This window comes from Sander lucioperca, chromosome 6, assembly GCF_008315115.2.
Source record: "Sander lucioperca isolate FBNREF2018 chromosome 6, SLUC_FBN_1.2, whole genome shotgun sequence".
NCBI lineage: Eukaryota > Metazoa > Chordata > Actinopteri > Perciformes > Percidae > Sander > Sander lucioperca.
In genome coordinates, this window is record NC_050178.1 from 39,332,818 (window position 1) to 39,348,141 (window position 15,324).

Below are 15,324 nucleotides of genomic sequence, written 5' to 3' on the forward strand. Positions count from 1 at the left end.
GTATTCTCCGAAAAATGAAAAGTTGAATTCATAAGAAATAAAATGCATCCTGGTCAAATCAATACACTCAGGGGTTTTGCTTCTACTGTTAGTTGGTCTGGTATGACCTGTAGTTTCATGGTGGCTGGCTACTGTTACAGAACGTTTTAGCATTTAGCTTTAACCTATAACTGTGGCCACAGTGCCTGCTGGTAAGCAATAGTGACAGATAGCTTCACTTTAAAAGGTTGGAACATAATTTCTTGCTTCACTCACCCCTGTTCTTTTTCATCAACAGCCTGGATCCCTGACTAGGCCATGGTAGGGACAATGGGACATGTTTATGTAGAAGACAAAAGTATATTGGTTTAAGACTCCAGCGGGTTCAGCCAGTTAGACTAGCCCAGTCTATCTGGCTGAACCCGCTGAATTGTTCAGTACTCATTTTAATGTTGCTCAGCTTGTTAGAGTTTATTGGCAGCTTTGCACCTAGTTGAATTGCCTTGAATTCTCATTTACTTATTTCTCTTCATCCTACAACCCTTTGTCCAGGTTTGTAGCATTTGTGTAACATAGGAGTTGCTGTTTGGAGTTTTTCTTTCATTCCTACATTCCTCCTCCTCCTCCTCCACTTATTGTAGTCATCAAGGTAAGCAATACCTTCTTAAGCGCCATTCCTCGCGCTGTGGCGGCATCACAGACTGGGATAATGGTTAATCACAGCACAACACTGCATCGGTATCCAAACTGTGAAGAAATTCTTCATAGGTGACGCTATCACCTACTGTTGTTCTGAGCTCCAGTTCCCCTTGCTTACAGTTAATCTCATCTGTCCTACTTCTCCCTAGTTAGCTTCGGGTGTAATAAATAAACAATGTTAATACACCAAATAAAATCAAAAGAGTATGAAGCAGTGTTGTTGAGCAGGTATTATGACTGATGACCACAGACTGTCTTAATTGGTTGCTCTTATACCATCCTGCACATCACTCTCACCTTTAACAAGGACTTTTTCCCTTCACCTACTAACTGTCTCTACTTCTCGTTCAAACCTGACTGTCTCCAGACTAGACCACCTTATCTGAGTGGGTTATTGGCATGGGGAAAGGCCACGGGAAAGAGCATGTGATGGGTTTCTGGGGTCTTGTCATTTCGTCTGAGAGTCTGGGTAAATATAGCCTGTATCTGAGGCCACAGCACCAACACTCCCCAGGCCCAGACAGTGGGACTGGACTCTGTCATGCCACACAGACACAGAAGGATTTAGAGACAGGGCCTGTCAGGTGTAAAATGCTTGGCTTGGGTTTTAGGTGCAATCTAATAAAAGAGCATTTGCGTGAAATAATGGTAATGCATGATCATAGCCCATTGCAAAATAAGGAGATCATAAAATTAACATTTATGATTCTCTTCAAAGCATTAACCTTCAAAGGAGATTAAGACAAGACGGGCACCCTGAGTGCTCATAAAATAATGGTATTACTCCACTTTGTTCAGATGTTATTAATCATGTTGTTACAATTTCTTACTGTATACACACTAGCATAAACTAAATTGAGGTCCAAAGCATATTTGTTTATTATTGTAGTTTTGTCAATTAAGCCCAAAATGATAATTTATGTTGTAGTAGCACAGTATTTGTTGTATGCATGTATGCTTGTATACAGAAAAAGTAGAAATTATAATTTGATGATGTAACCAGAATACATTTTATATATGATGCTAACTCAGGCCAACTCAAAGTTATCCAACATTGTATTTAAAGATAATTTTTGACATGTTAGGCCTTTATTTGTTTAGGCCAGCTGAAGTCATGAAGGGGGAGAGAGAAGGGGAAGAACATGCAGCAAAGGGCAGCAGGTCGGAGTCGAGCCCACGGCCACTGCGTCAAGGAGCACACCTTTGTATATGGGCGCGCGCTCTAGATCATGAAAACGGTGTCTTTGCCTGGTTGTGATTAAAGTTGAGTTGAGGTCTGAGAAGGGGGGGGGGGGCTGTTTTTATGACAGTTCTGAGGAATCCCTTGACGTCAGAGTTGCACGACAGAGCGAGAAGCATGTGGTGAGTAAGATTTGACTGAACCTTTTTGCATGTGCATGTGAAAGAGAGACAGAGTGACAGACAGAGAGAGGCCTATGGTGATTCAGCATAAGGGTGGGGGGAGACTGTGGCATGTGAGGAGAAACAGAACCACAAGTGCTGAAGTGAGGAAGACAAGAAGAGATGTAAGGGGAAGAAAAAAACATCACAAATGACAGCAGAAGAGTTGAGTAAATAAATGTGTGAGTGAGATCACAAACAGAGAACAGGGAGATGAGATAGTGAAAGATAAACAGTGAAGAGAAGACAGAGGGACCAGAGCTGCTTCACTACAGTAACAACCAGTAAACACAACAACAGACAGTGTTTAAAAAAAAAACGTGACGTGATTCAGCTATAAAAAGTGGCATGGCTTCTATCAAGCTTTTTTAATTTTACTTACACTTGGTGTCTTGTTCCTAGACCACAGCTCCTGAACACAAAACACCATGCTGTTATCACTGAAAAACAAAAAGCTGATATATTCTATACATCATCAACACACCTTCAATTAATTTGTTTAAGGGCAAGCATCAAAGTCAGTTTTCTCCTATGCCTACTTAATGTGTATTTGTGTTGTTCTGATGTGTGTACATTTTCTTTTGAGCTGCTGTAGCATAGGAATTTCCCCACTGTGGGATTAATAAAGTCTATCTTATCTTATCTTTTCTTATCGTCACACTCACTTAACCTGTGAAATCCATTGCATGATGTCTTCTGTGGGTCTGGAGGAGATTGCATTATGGGAAATGTAGTAGTATTTTTTTCTTCATAGCAGCGACTAATTCCACGCTCATGTTTACAAATAACTTGGTTCGGAGTTGTCCATGTCATGAATAAGTTGTGAACTTTGGAATCAATCTCTACTACTGCTTTGACTTAGAGTCATTGCTCCATTCTTATTAGCAATGCTAATGGTGTGGCTCTATATGCATTACAATGTCAGCCTCTTGGTCAGTCATTTCACCACTTTGAAATCTCAATAATTATTGTATGAATTGCCGTGACATTTTATACAGAAATGCATGGTCCTCAGAGGACTAAGCCTTCTGACTTTGGTGATCCCCTAACTTTTAGGTTACTATCAGGTGAAATGTTAAAATGTTTGTCCAATACTTTGGTTTATGACCAAATACCCCCAAAACTAATGGCATTTTTATCAGCCTCAGTTGTGATTTGTGTTTACTGACACTTAGCTAACATGCTAACAAGCTAAACTTAGATGGTAAACAGGATAAAAGTTGTACCCGTTAAACACACATAGACTTCGACGGAGACCAGTGAAGTATATTAGAAGCACTTTCCCGGTGATGGCTGAGCGTTACTGCGCAGCCTCCAACTGAGCTTGACGACGTAGATGTGACGTGAGCAACCTGTCTGAAAGTTGGAAGTCTTCTGGTAGCTGTGCCAAGAGAAATCTCAATCATTCCCAATCTAGCAGAGACGGAGACCGTGAGTAGGAGCTGTCCATGAGCGTAGGAGCAGGAGCAAAACGTTGCTGAAATATTTTGTTCCGATGCTTTTCATGGACTCTCTATGGGCTTCTCCCTTGACTATTTGCCTCCACGTCCCCCCGATCGCCTGCAAGCTTCTCCTGTACTATACGGTAATTCCTCTACTGTGCGACAGAAAGTTGCGTAGTTATGACGCCTATTTTTAACAAAAACAGCTGTTAGCGGAGCCATAACGTGAGATACATGGTAATGGAGCCTTTATACACTGTCGTGTTTCTTTAGAAATAAACAACGGACAAATAGTCTTTAAACGCTTCAGATGTAAAGTTATTCGCTGTCAAAGTGACGCCAAAATGAATGGCAGTCAGTAGAATGCTAGCGGAAGGTGATGGCTTATTAGCATAGAATCTCCCCATAGGAGGTACTCTTTCCGGATGCTCGCTTACCCCCTTGATTAAACATCAGCATGTTTATGTTATCATTTAGCTCAAGTACAACCTCATAGAGCTGCTAGTACAGCTGTAGACTTACTTTTATCCGCCTCTTGCATGCCCCCAAACGTAATGGAAGTAGAATACTAAATTTCAGGAGTAGGCCTACCCCTTAAACAAACTTGGGACACTGAAAGAAAGCCTTGCAATCAGAGATCAGAAAACAATATGAACTGAAACCCGCTGACATGATAGGTAAAAGGGCAGGGTGTCTACGTACTTAGTGTAAGTGCAGAATTTCACGAGTAAATACGGTCTGAATGGATTTCAATCAAAACAAAGCACCACAAACAGTACTGAACTCAAGGCCGTATTGTAAATCATTACTGGGTGGATATATTACACACAATACTGGGTAAGGACAATAAGACAATGGATGTATTTTTTTGTTTTTAACAACCATGCCTGTGTTTTGTTCGTCAGGTCTAAGTAAGGTTTAGAAGTGACACATCTTCTAAAGTAACTGATGGACAGAAAGCACAAACATGTAGAGATGCTGCTGGGAAACAGAACCAGCAGAGCTTGTTTAGCAGTTTAAAAAAAAAAAAAACTCCTTTTATTCCTACACAAAACTCTCCGTGAGAAAGATTGTGAATGTGTTGGCTGAGGGAACACCCATCATCCCTGGCAGGTGGTGGTGTTGGGGCTTGATAAAAGTCTGGGCCTCTTGCCCCCCCCTCCCTCCTGTACAGGATCTAACAGCACACACAGCCTTGATAACAAGCACACTCACACACATAGTGAACCCTATCACCCCACCGGGTTTTCACAGTATCATCAAAGCAGGATCTGCCTTTCAGTTTTGTTCCGAATACAGTGACACTGCAATAACACATACTGTAAACACAAGTAACTCAAGTGGGGGCATTTTGAAGTCTGTCGGTAAAGGATAAAGGACCTTTTTTGATTTTGATTTTTGGTGCTTCAGAAGAAGAAGTCAAGAGTCATCTTTAAGTACAAAGTCTTTATTTCTGTTTTTTTTTGTTATGGCTTCTTGAAGGGACTGTAAAAGACATCTTTATTGAAAAAATCTAGAGAATTTCTGATGCAACTGGTCAAGGATCTACAAAGGAGCATCTACTGTAGTTGCCATGCACTCGGGCAAATCCACTGACATGGTGAAAGAACAAAAAACTAAATGAATACGACACCTGTGGATTTGTAGGTGTGCCTCTGCAGGTTAAATGAAATCAGTGCTGCAACCATAGTCATAGTAACAAAAAAGAAAAAAAAGAAGCTATCTTAACTTAGTTCCTAATATAAATACCTACATATAAATATTGTAAATGTACTTGATGACTGAAAACATTTTAAATTGCTGTACATGAATGTCCTTTTGAGAGCAACAATTTGTGACAATCTCAGTCAGAAAGAAAGAAAATACACTGGTGTTTAAGATCAGTGTCATGCTACCTTTTAACAACGATGCACAGCGCTCCTGGTCCCCATCGCCCACATACTGCATGTGATTATCTACATCCATTTGAAATTATCAAGACCCAAGTAAGCCAGATTAAAGTGACTGACTGCTGAAAGGCCAGTTACAGAGGGCTCTCTGCACTTGGTTCTGTGGTGGGGGGAGCGCTTGAAAAATCAGGAGATTCAAAAAGGAGTTTCTCTTTTATTAAGGCCTCTTTAATTAATAAGAATTTAAAAAAAAAGTGTAGTCCTAACATCACAGTCTCAAAACATGTCTTGTATACTGAAAACTTTTGTTCCGTTTTGTCCTTGAGGTGAAATCTCTCATTGTCCTCCTGTGTTGTGGAGCTAACGGCTGGAGGTTTGTTCATGGGGCAGTCAGTGCTCTACCTTACTGTGGATGGCACCAGGATGGGGACCACAGATAGGCAGGCTGTACGCCTCTCCAAATCCCCAACCTGTCTTCACCCTGCACCCCACATTTCTGACTGTCCCCGAGTGTCTTAAAGCAGCAGTTCTCTTCATATCCGCCCCAGATACTCTGGAGTCAGGAGGAAAGAGGTGTGACATGTCCCAGACAGCTCTCCATCATTAATATGTACCATGGACACAGAACTTCCACTGATTGAGCCAAAAACATGATAACATTGATAATAATGGCATACAAACATTGACAATGACATTAATACAATAATAAATGACGATAAAATAATAATAAAAAAAAATGAAGTGTCAGCTTCTGGAAGCCCTTGGAAGCGATCACATACTTTATGCCGTTTTAGCTTCCCAATCTGAACATCGACAGTCCTCCAACCCCTCCCAACCCCTTAGCCAATGAGCAAACGACTCATCCTGATCGTATAGTGCAATAGTCCCTCCCCTTTTTCCTGAAAGCCTCTGCTGATGATAGCTGGGTCACCCTGTAGGGCGTTTTTCCATCCTCTGTCCAAAGGTCCGCATCCCCTACTCCCTCCTCCTCCACCACCTGTACCGCTCTCCTTCTTCTCCTCTTCCTTCACAGACTCACTGCATACGGTCCGGCTGGATGTGCTGCTGTGGGGCATAGTGCAGGAAGGCCTGGGCCTGACCAGAGGCGGAGGGGAGGGTCGGGTGGACGGTGGCTGGAACTGTGGCGGCGGCGGCCGGACCGGCAGTGGCTGTGGGGCTGGTGGCGTAGCTGTAGCCCAGGAAGCTAGCAGGGGAGGCGGCATACGGGTACTGCTGCTCAAAGGCTGCCTGAGCGTACTGGGTGTAGGCTGCGCTGTAGTCCATGTAGGGGCTGGTGCTGACGGAGCTGGAAACCTGAGTGGGCAGCACCAGGCTGGGCTGCACATAGGCTTGGGGGTAGACATATTGCTGGGCCAACCTGTTCACAGAGAAAAAGACCAAACAAGAAGGGGGGGGGGGTGTTATTAGACTGGGTGGCTGAAGCACCAGAACAGAGAAATCACAGGGCTTTATTGTTTACATTGCTCCCAGGGGGCGAGCATGTTGGGAATATAAACTCTCTGTCTGTGTTTTGAATTAGAGAGTCCTCACACGGATATCCACGGTTATTAAAGACTAAATAGACGAGAGACAGAGGAGGTTAGAAGGCGAAGGTGACTCAACCCTCAATCTGTGTCAGTTAGTAAACCTACAAAACCTGTTAGGTAGGGCCTCCTGAGGTAGACGGGGGGTGTGGGTGAATGACAGAGTCAGCCGTTACTGGCAGGTTTTCAAGCTCAGGCATCAACAGAGTGTTTTAACAGCTGCCACACACACACACACACACACACACACACACACACACACACACACACACACACACACACACACACACACACACACACACACACACACACACACACCTCACTTGGTGTGTAAATCTCGTGCAGACTATCACAGGTGATGATGCTAGCTGGGGGAGTAATGGTGGCGAGGGAGCTCATCAGGGTTGGGTGCCAGGCTCTGCCGTGTCTCATGGGCCAGCTTTCAGACGTAGCTGATTAGAGCTGTGGGGTCTGGGGGCTGTGATGTCTGTTCTTCTCTTTCTGTCTGTGCTTTATCCATGGAGGAAAGGGAAGAAGAGAGGTCTTTAGGAGTCTATTTTTAGTCAGGACTTGAAGTATCTCTCCTGGGTTTGTTGTCTACAGGGAGGGATGGTTGTGGCAGAGAGAAGAAGACCCCCTCCTTTACTAAAAAAATAGGGTGATGTAACTGACTATTGTTTTTGAGAGCCTTTATCTTTTATACTACGCTTTTGGGAGAAACATCCAGTGACACACACCCCGAGACAAAGACAAAATAGTCACAACAAATGTGACGTTGACGTACGCTCCTCAGCTGCTTCTCAGTACTGATGAATATATCATGCACTGTATTTAAATTTTAGTCTAAGGGTTTTTTTTTTTTACAGATTCATTCCAGGAGACAAAGAGGATCAGTAATGAGAGGCGGCCATGAAATCAACACCGCAAAAGAAATAAGCATGCAATGATAGGGATGTCATCACGCTCACACACAGACACACAGACACACACACACACAGCCCCCCCCCTCCACCCACACACCACCAGTTACAACTGCAAACCCCAAACCATGCCATAATAGGGAAAGAGTCACACCGCAATCAGCAAAACCTCTTCTGTTCATATCACACAAAAGAGAAAAGATAAAAAGGCACTCCACTCCAATCCATCACAGCACACTGCACTGCACTGCACTCTCAAGCCATCACTGGCACCTTGGAGAGAGGCTGGCTGAGGGAGGGAGGATGGGGGGGGGGCGATCAGACATTTTCTGTCAAACCCCTCCTCGGGGCTAGTCCTGCACTGTGGGCATCTTCTGATCATCTGCTGGTACACTGGTCAGCTGGCAGCCGAGAGCAACCATGGCAGAAGGTTGGATAGCAATGATTATTGTCAGCAATAACATTAAGGTCCTATTGTATCAGCAAGTCAATACAGAGATGTGAGCAAGAAGCATTGGGGGTGCAGACGTGTGTACGGTTACAAATTAAGAGTCCCATCAAATTCAGAATAACAAAGAAAAACCAACCTATGATATGACATTGCAAACATATATAGAGCAGGGCTGATGGCAGCTTTAGCCAAGAAACCTGTATTTGTGTGTTTAAATACTGTTTTTCCACAATGACAATTTCAAACAATGTGGTAGAAACAAGTTACAGAAGCTCAGCGTGAAGGGGAAGAAAGTGACATACATTCAACCAGATAACAGTAGCATGTAACAAGTAAGCATAAGCAAATGAAAGTAACCCCCCTTCCCCCCCTCCCATGAGCACAATCTACACTTTGCCCTCACAGTGCTATTGAGTTACGTACAAAGAAGCATTCACTCTCCCACCCAGCTTTCTAAGATTGCCATACATTAATGCTGTGGGGCATATGTGCTTTCACTCGCATCATGTATAATGAGTCTGCCTTCGCCATGGCCTTGGCTGTGTGTCGCCACAGGCTCTTTGTCTTAATCTAGGCTTAAAATCAACTGAAAAGGTAAAGTGGAATAGAAATAAAATGTAAATAATGTAAGCCTGAAGGGAGTTAAGGATAGACAGAGCACTCCTGTATTATATCTTTGGTGTGCCCAGAAAGATGGAGATGTCATTTTAGCTTTTATCTAAAAGAGAAGAGAGGGACAAGTTGGGGACAGTAGCGAGCTCCCGGGGCCACAGAGATGCCAGATGCCAAGTGGATTGTGGGGCATGTGGATGAAGGCCAGAAGATCATAGGTCAGCTGGTTTTGTGCTGACGGCCAGTCTGTGCGTGTTTGACGTAGCGTCACTCTGAGGATGGCAGGCTGAGACACTAGAGAGAAAATGCTCCCCAAATACAGGCTGAAGCAATCATCATCATGAAGGCAACGTAATGAGCTAATGCGAAAAACCTGGGCGATATCACACCGAACAGCTAAATATTTCTACACGATAACACAAATGACCTTCAGCGCATGACTCACTGCAACACAAAGTGTGAAAACAGACAGGACTGGACTGGGTGGGGGAATTAAACAACAGCTTACAATACTTGTAAGACAGCTTGATATTCATTTCCTCTTTGTTTGAAGAGGATTGTGAATATTCTTTAAGAGCAGGAGGGAAAAAAGATCTTTTGTTTGGCACCTGGAGAGGTGAGTTTCCTAGGGAGCACACTGCCTCATTAAGCATTAGTCCCATAATAAACCCAGATAACCTCCCCCTCAATCTCCTCTTTAACCCCCGTCCCCCCGCCTCCTCCCTCCCAGTCACACAGAGGTGTCAGTTTTCAGTGTCTCTATCGGACGTACTGGTAGTGGCAGCACTTTAATGGGAGAAATTAAAGTTAAAAAACAGTGCTGCAAGGAATAAAAAGGGATACATATGATCTGGGAAAGCATAGGGAGACGAAGTGGTGGTGGTGAGGCATGAGAGGAGATGAATCTGCAAACAAACTGACAACGCCTCCCCTCCCCATCAAAACTATGTTCTTGGCCTCAGTGACCCCCCTCTGGCCCCCACAGTCCACAGCATCTGCTGACAACAGCTAAACACACACATCCACAGCAGTAAGCCTGAACAAGGACACCACTGCTACACGCAATGCTCCAGCATGTTCAAAATCCTACTTCAGACCATGTCCTCACACCATATGCTATCACGGGGGGTTTGGGGGGGGGGAGAAGAGAGGCTGAAAGAAAAGCCACTTGTACTCCCCGCATCTTAGGAAGGCCTGCGTCAATCACCCGCCAGAGGAAACTCAGAGGCAGGCTGGCAGGCAGACAGGTGCTCCATGCGCCTAACTACGTCTCTGGGGTGGTGGTCATGGGAGATTAAGGGGGTGTAAAAGGCTGTAATACGAGCCAGCACCTGTCAGGCACATGCCTCAAAGCAGCACTGTGCTCCACATTTCAAACCCTCAGGGTTTTGGTGCCATCCGTGCTCACTGTGGTAGCAGGAGCACGGACATTGGAGGGACTTTCCAGTGTCCACCTATGGTCTTGGAACATGATGGGACATGTCCCTAGTGGACTCCAAGGTTTATCATTCAGACCCAATAAGATCTTACAGAGGATATGGCTGATACACTTCGCGCATGTCTTTTTTGACACCACCAAATGTTTATTTTTTGTCGTCGTCCATGTGGACTGTCCTGGGAGTTCCATGAAAAGCTCACATGCTCTAGAGTCATGTACTACTGATTATTTCATTAGATATTAATCTGCCAGTTATGTGTTCGATTAATTGATTGATTAATGACATTATGAACCATCCAAAAATATTTTAAAGTGCCTTTACAATTTCCCAGAGGGCAGGCTGAAATCCATCTCGTTTTGACCGAGCTGGATTCAGTTAATTTTTTGTCATTTATGGCTGAAAATGGGTTAAACTGTTAACCGATTATCAGAATTGTTGCCTGTTCATTTCCTATTGATCTGTTAATGTTTCATCTCTACCCTGAAAACATATTCCGGGCTGCAACTAATGATAATTCGGATTAGAGATTTGTTCATCATTTGTTTCAATGAATGGATGAATCATTTAGCATGTAAAACGTCATAAAGCAGTGGAAAATGCCCATGGTGGATTGCCGTTTGTTTTTTTTTCACTCAAAGATCTTCAATTTACAATAATTCAAAAATAGATCAACCAGAAAATCCTCAAATTTAAGAAGATAGAACCAGCAAGTGTTGACATTTAGAAATACCTTAAACAATTTACTGATCAAAATTGTCGTGTGGTTTTCCGTTGATCAAATAATCAACCATTTGTTTCAGCACTAGCATGAAACAAGTGAACATAAATGTTGCCGTTTGTTAGTTTGTATTTCTATAAGCACTACGTGTCAAAACCTGGACACAAAACCACTTTGTAAACTTGACTTCTAATGGTATTTGAATCTTCCAAACAGATCTAAGGTTGCGTGTGTATAATATGAACAGTGGTGAGAGATGACATCTGAGAGCTGCAGGGGGTGGAGACTCATTACTCCAGTGAAATGTTCATTAGCTGCTCAGCAGACCATGGCTCCTAGACGCTATCCAGGCTGTTTCTACAACACAGCCACTTCTAGGAAGTCTTCTCAGTGACAAAGCCCAATCAGGCATGTACACGAGCCAAGAGGCTCCTGACAGAAGTCCACAAGTAAGTCACACATTCATCTCTGGAATGCTCTTCTATTACCACAGATATGTGAAACATCACCCAGCCCTACAAAACTCAAATATGCTAAAAGACTACTTCTGGAGTTGCATGTGGACACAGAAACTGACATGTACTTTCCAGAGGCCTTGTTTGTCAAACAAATAGTAGCCTAGTGGCGTCCCACAGAGTGTATTACAAGCACCCACTCCCGCTCACTTACCCATACTGCCTCTGGATGAGTGCTGGGTGAATGGGCTGCACTCCGATGGATATGCCTGGAAGAAAGGAGGCCGGCTGTCAGACACACACACATTTGCATTTACAGAGGAGGACCAGAGAACAATACACAGAGGGCATGGAGAGACAGAGGCAGTGCCTGTTTCAAACCTACCACAAATGGAACAACAGTTACAAATGCGCAATAAGCAACAGTAAAGCATGTATGTGCGTTCGGGACACAGAACGTTTTTTGGTATATAAAAATAAAATCCTAACTCTCTCCCCTCTCTGCCTCCAAAAAGTCTGGACTGCAACTTTAACTTCACTTTGTATTTGGTTTGTATCCTAGTATTTTCAAACCCTTGTTTTTTTGTTTAGTTTGTTGTTTCGATCCTCTATATGTCCTGTACATATGGCCGAATTGACAATAAAGTTGACTTTGACTTTAATATGGACACTGTGGACTGTCTTATTGGACCGAGGCTGCCTGAACCATGGTACACCTGCTTGCAGCTCTAGTTTTAAACCAGTTTGTTTTATGTTCTATGGTCTAATCACCATTGGTTTCTTTTGGGTGAAGTTACCTTGGAACGGCATATCTCACCTGTCTGTATGCTGCGGGGTTTGGCACCCAGGTAGGCCAGGTTCACGTTGGCCTTCCTGCCATCGATTATGGGGTTGGGATCCTTGCAGGCTCTCTCTGCTGCTCCTCGGTCTGTCATCGTCACCTGGTGACAGAGTCAGGCTTGTCAACAAGGTCTCACAGGAACAAAATCATTATCTCATGTAACGGACAGATGGCAGCAAGGTGTCCCGGGCTGGAGATACATCAACTATTCAAGAAAAACAAAACCAAAAACATTTGAAATGCATAAAACAGGACTTAGATCGATGGCCTTATCATAAAAAGTTCCCTTACAGACTTCCCACTGTTATGATTCTGACGAAAAAGGGAAACTACAAACAAAACACAATGATATGCTTTGAAAACTGCCCACTGCAGCAGTAGCCACTAGCCAGACACTTGACTGCCACTCAGCCACAGGCAGACCTGCTGAAATATGGTTCTGGGAAGAGCAACAAGGAGCTTATCCAATTAGGGATAAAATATTAAGGAGATTGGTATTAGTCCACCCCTCCTCTCTCCCTCCTGGCTTTAGACGAGTCCTTCTGTTTTGTTTGCCACATTCTGCCAACTCAGAGGGTTCAGTCACCTCGGTGTGTGGACCGAGCAGTAAATGTAGGCCAAGGCTTGCATTGTTTAAGAGGACGTTTTTAAAAGCAGTATGCCTCTTCATAGTGGAAGGATCCGGAACTAAGCCCACTCCAGGGCCTGTGTTGTGAACACACAGGAAGGAACAAGGCTGTGTTTACACTGTGAAGAGCCTTGCTGTGGGGGGGGGGGTTCTACTAATCCACCTCTAAAGTGTGTTTAGAAAAAAGGTGCGCTCAGCTTTGGGGCACCTCCCTCCCTTCCTGCCGCCAGCTACCTCTCCGACTGGAACGCTCAGAAAACAGAATAAGCAGGTTGCCTCATGTCCCACAAAAAGTGTGCAGTATAAGTATAAAGTGCTGATCTAACATGGCGTAGCCCTGGGCAGCACCCACGTTGCCCTGAGCCTGTTAAACCTGTTAAACTCCAGCCTCAGCCACAGCCGTTGAATACCAGCTAGACTCACAGGACAGCTTTCCTCTCAGAGCTGATGTGTAAACACAGAGAGCAATTGTCTTACAATTCTGCCTTTAGAAATAAACATGCACCCATAACAGTTTTCCATTCCTTCTTTGGCCTGACAGTACATTAGTACTGATGTGTCTCTTCAAGGTCCTGGTAAATATTTGCATTTCTTGTGCTGCTTTGCTTTGTGCCAAAGACAGAATAACTCTCTTTATCTGCCTGGAACAGGATAAGTCACCTAGTATTGTAGGTTAAAATTAGACAAGGGTCACAAGGGTACGAATATTTCTCATTAATCTGACTTAAAGCAACTGTGGCCAAGAATCAGCTGGTTATTAATGTAGCGGTAAACAGCACTTTTCCCACACGACACCATGAGCAGAGAGATCAGAAGGGAGGCAAGACCAGGTACAGCTCAGTTTATATTTTATGAACTTCAAAGTATTTTATATGGCTTTTTTTTGTTTTGGATGTCCACTGAATCAAAAAGACCAACGTCAAATATAACATAAATTTGTAGACTACTAAAGAGCCAATTTGTTGATGTAGGAATTTCTCTCTCAGCAGCCAAGATATGATGCAAATCATGTGCTACGGCCGACTGCTCCGGCCCTTCACAATGGAGAGCAGGGTGTGCAAGGTCAACCTGCCCACTGCTCCAAAATAACCATATAAAGCAAGCAGTGCAGACACACAGAGACAGAGACAGACACACACACACACACACACACACACACACACACACACACACACACACACACACACACACACACACACACACACACACACACACACACACACACACACACACACACACACACACTAAAGGGGGACTCCATTGGGTTGGGGGTGGGCATCAGACATATGTTGAAATATAATCTTCTTAGTTATCCATCAACTTGTGTGTGATCCCTCATCCTCATTAAGTTAAAATAACAGCCAGTCAGGCGAAAAAACATAGATGCTGTGCAATTATGCGAGTAAGCTTAAGTGGAGGATTACCTTTGACATTAATGATTACATACAGTAACGTTAGATATAACGAGTATGGATATTTATATAAATGCCCATATAAAGAGTGGCGGAGAGACACCAACACATAGAAGTGTTATGCAGACGCAAAAAAAAAAATCGCCAGGAACTTAGCTGTATGGCGGAGATACAGCAAAGAAGTAAGTTGTAATGTGGTTTGATAGTGTTTCAAAGTTGTGAATGAGAGCTACGTGTTGGTCTCATGGTGGATATTACGGTGCATGGCTGTCCTGTTTGTACTCACAAAGCCGTATCCTCTGGATTTACCGGTCTGTCTGTCCGTTATCACCACAGCCTCGTCAATGTCCCCATAGGCCTCGAAGTATTTTCTCAGTGAAGCATCGTTCGTGTGGTATGGCAGCCCCCCGACAAAGATTTTGGTAAAAGTAGTGTCTTTCTGAAGCGTTGTGGGATGCATGACTTCCAGAGCTCCGTTCATGAACTGATGCAGAAGCATTGGTCAGCAGGAGAGAAGACCAGAGGCACGCTGAAAATATACTAAGCGCTTAACAACGTCCCAGCATCAGTGAAACTAAAATTAATATTTCACTATATTATGCTGCAGTTTTTCTTTTCTGTTATGACCTTCGCTCAAAGTTGTAGCAACCTGATGACAACAATGATTCACGCTGCGTGGACTGATCCGGTAGCATCCAAACTGGTTGCTTCTTCGCTGCTGAGAATAAGTGCCGGGAGGTTTTATATGCCATGACTGCGGCCACGCCTACACGTAACTATTGCCCAATCAGCTTAATCGCTGATTGCCAACTTGGGCATCGGCTCCTCCCATTGGTCCGCCTTCCCCGGCGCTCTGCTGCACCTGCTTTTGTCCTTTACGACACAAAGAAAAGC

General features: G+C 43.9%; 1 protein-coding gene across 1 annotated transcript; it reads right to left on the reverse strand.

Moving 5' to 3' along the window:
* Nucleotides 1-4,952: 4,952 nt before the first annotated feature.
* LOC116035519 (RNA-binding protein 38-like) lies at nt 4,953-15,156 on the reverse strand. The gene is made up of 4 exons (XM_031278615.2): nt 14,717-15,156; nt 12,367-12,490; nt 11,764-11,818; nt 4,953-6,788 (listed from the first exon to the last, which is right to left on the reverse strand). The coding sequence occupies exons 1-4, from the start codon at nt 14,927-14,929 to the stop codon at nt 6,446-6,448; spliced, it is 735 nt and encodes a 244-aa protein (XP_031134475.1). The 5' UTR covers nt 14,930-15,156; the 3' UTR covers nt 4,953-6,445.
* Between the last annotated feature and the right edge of the window lie 168 nt (nt 15,157-15,324).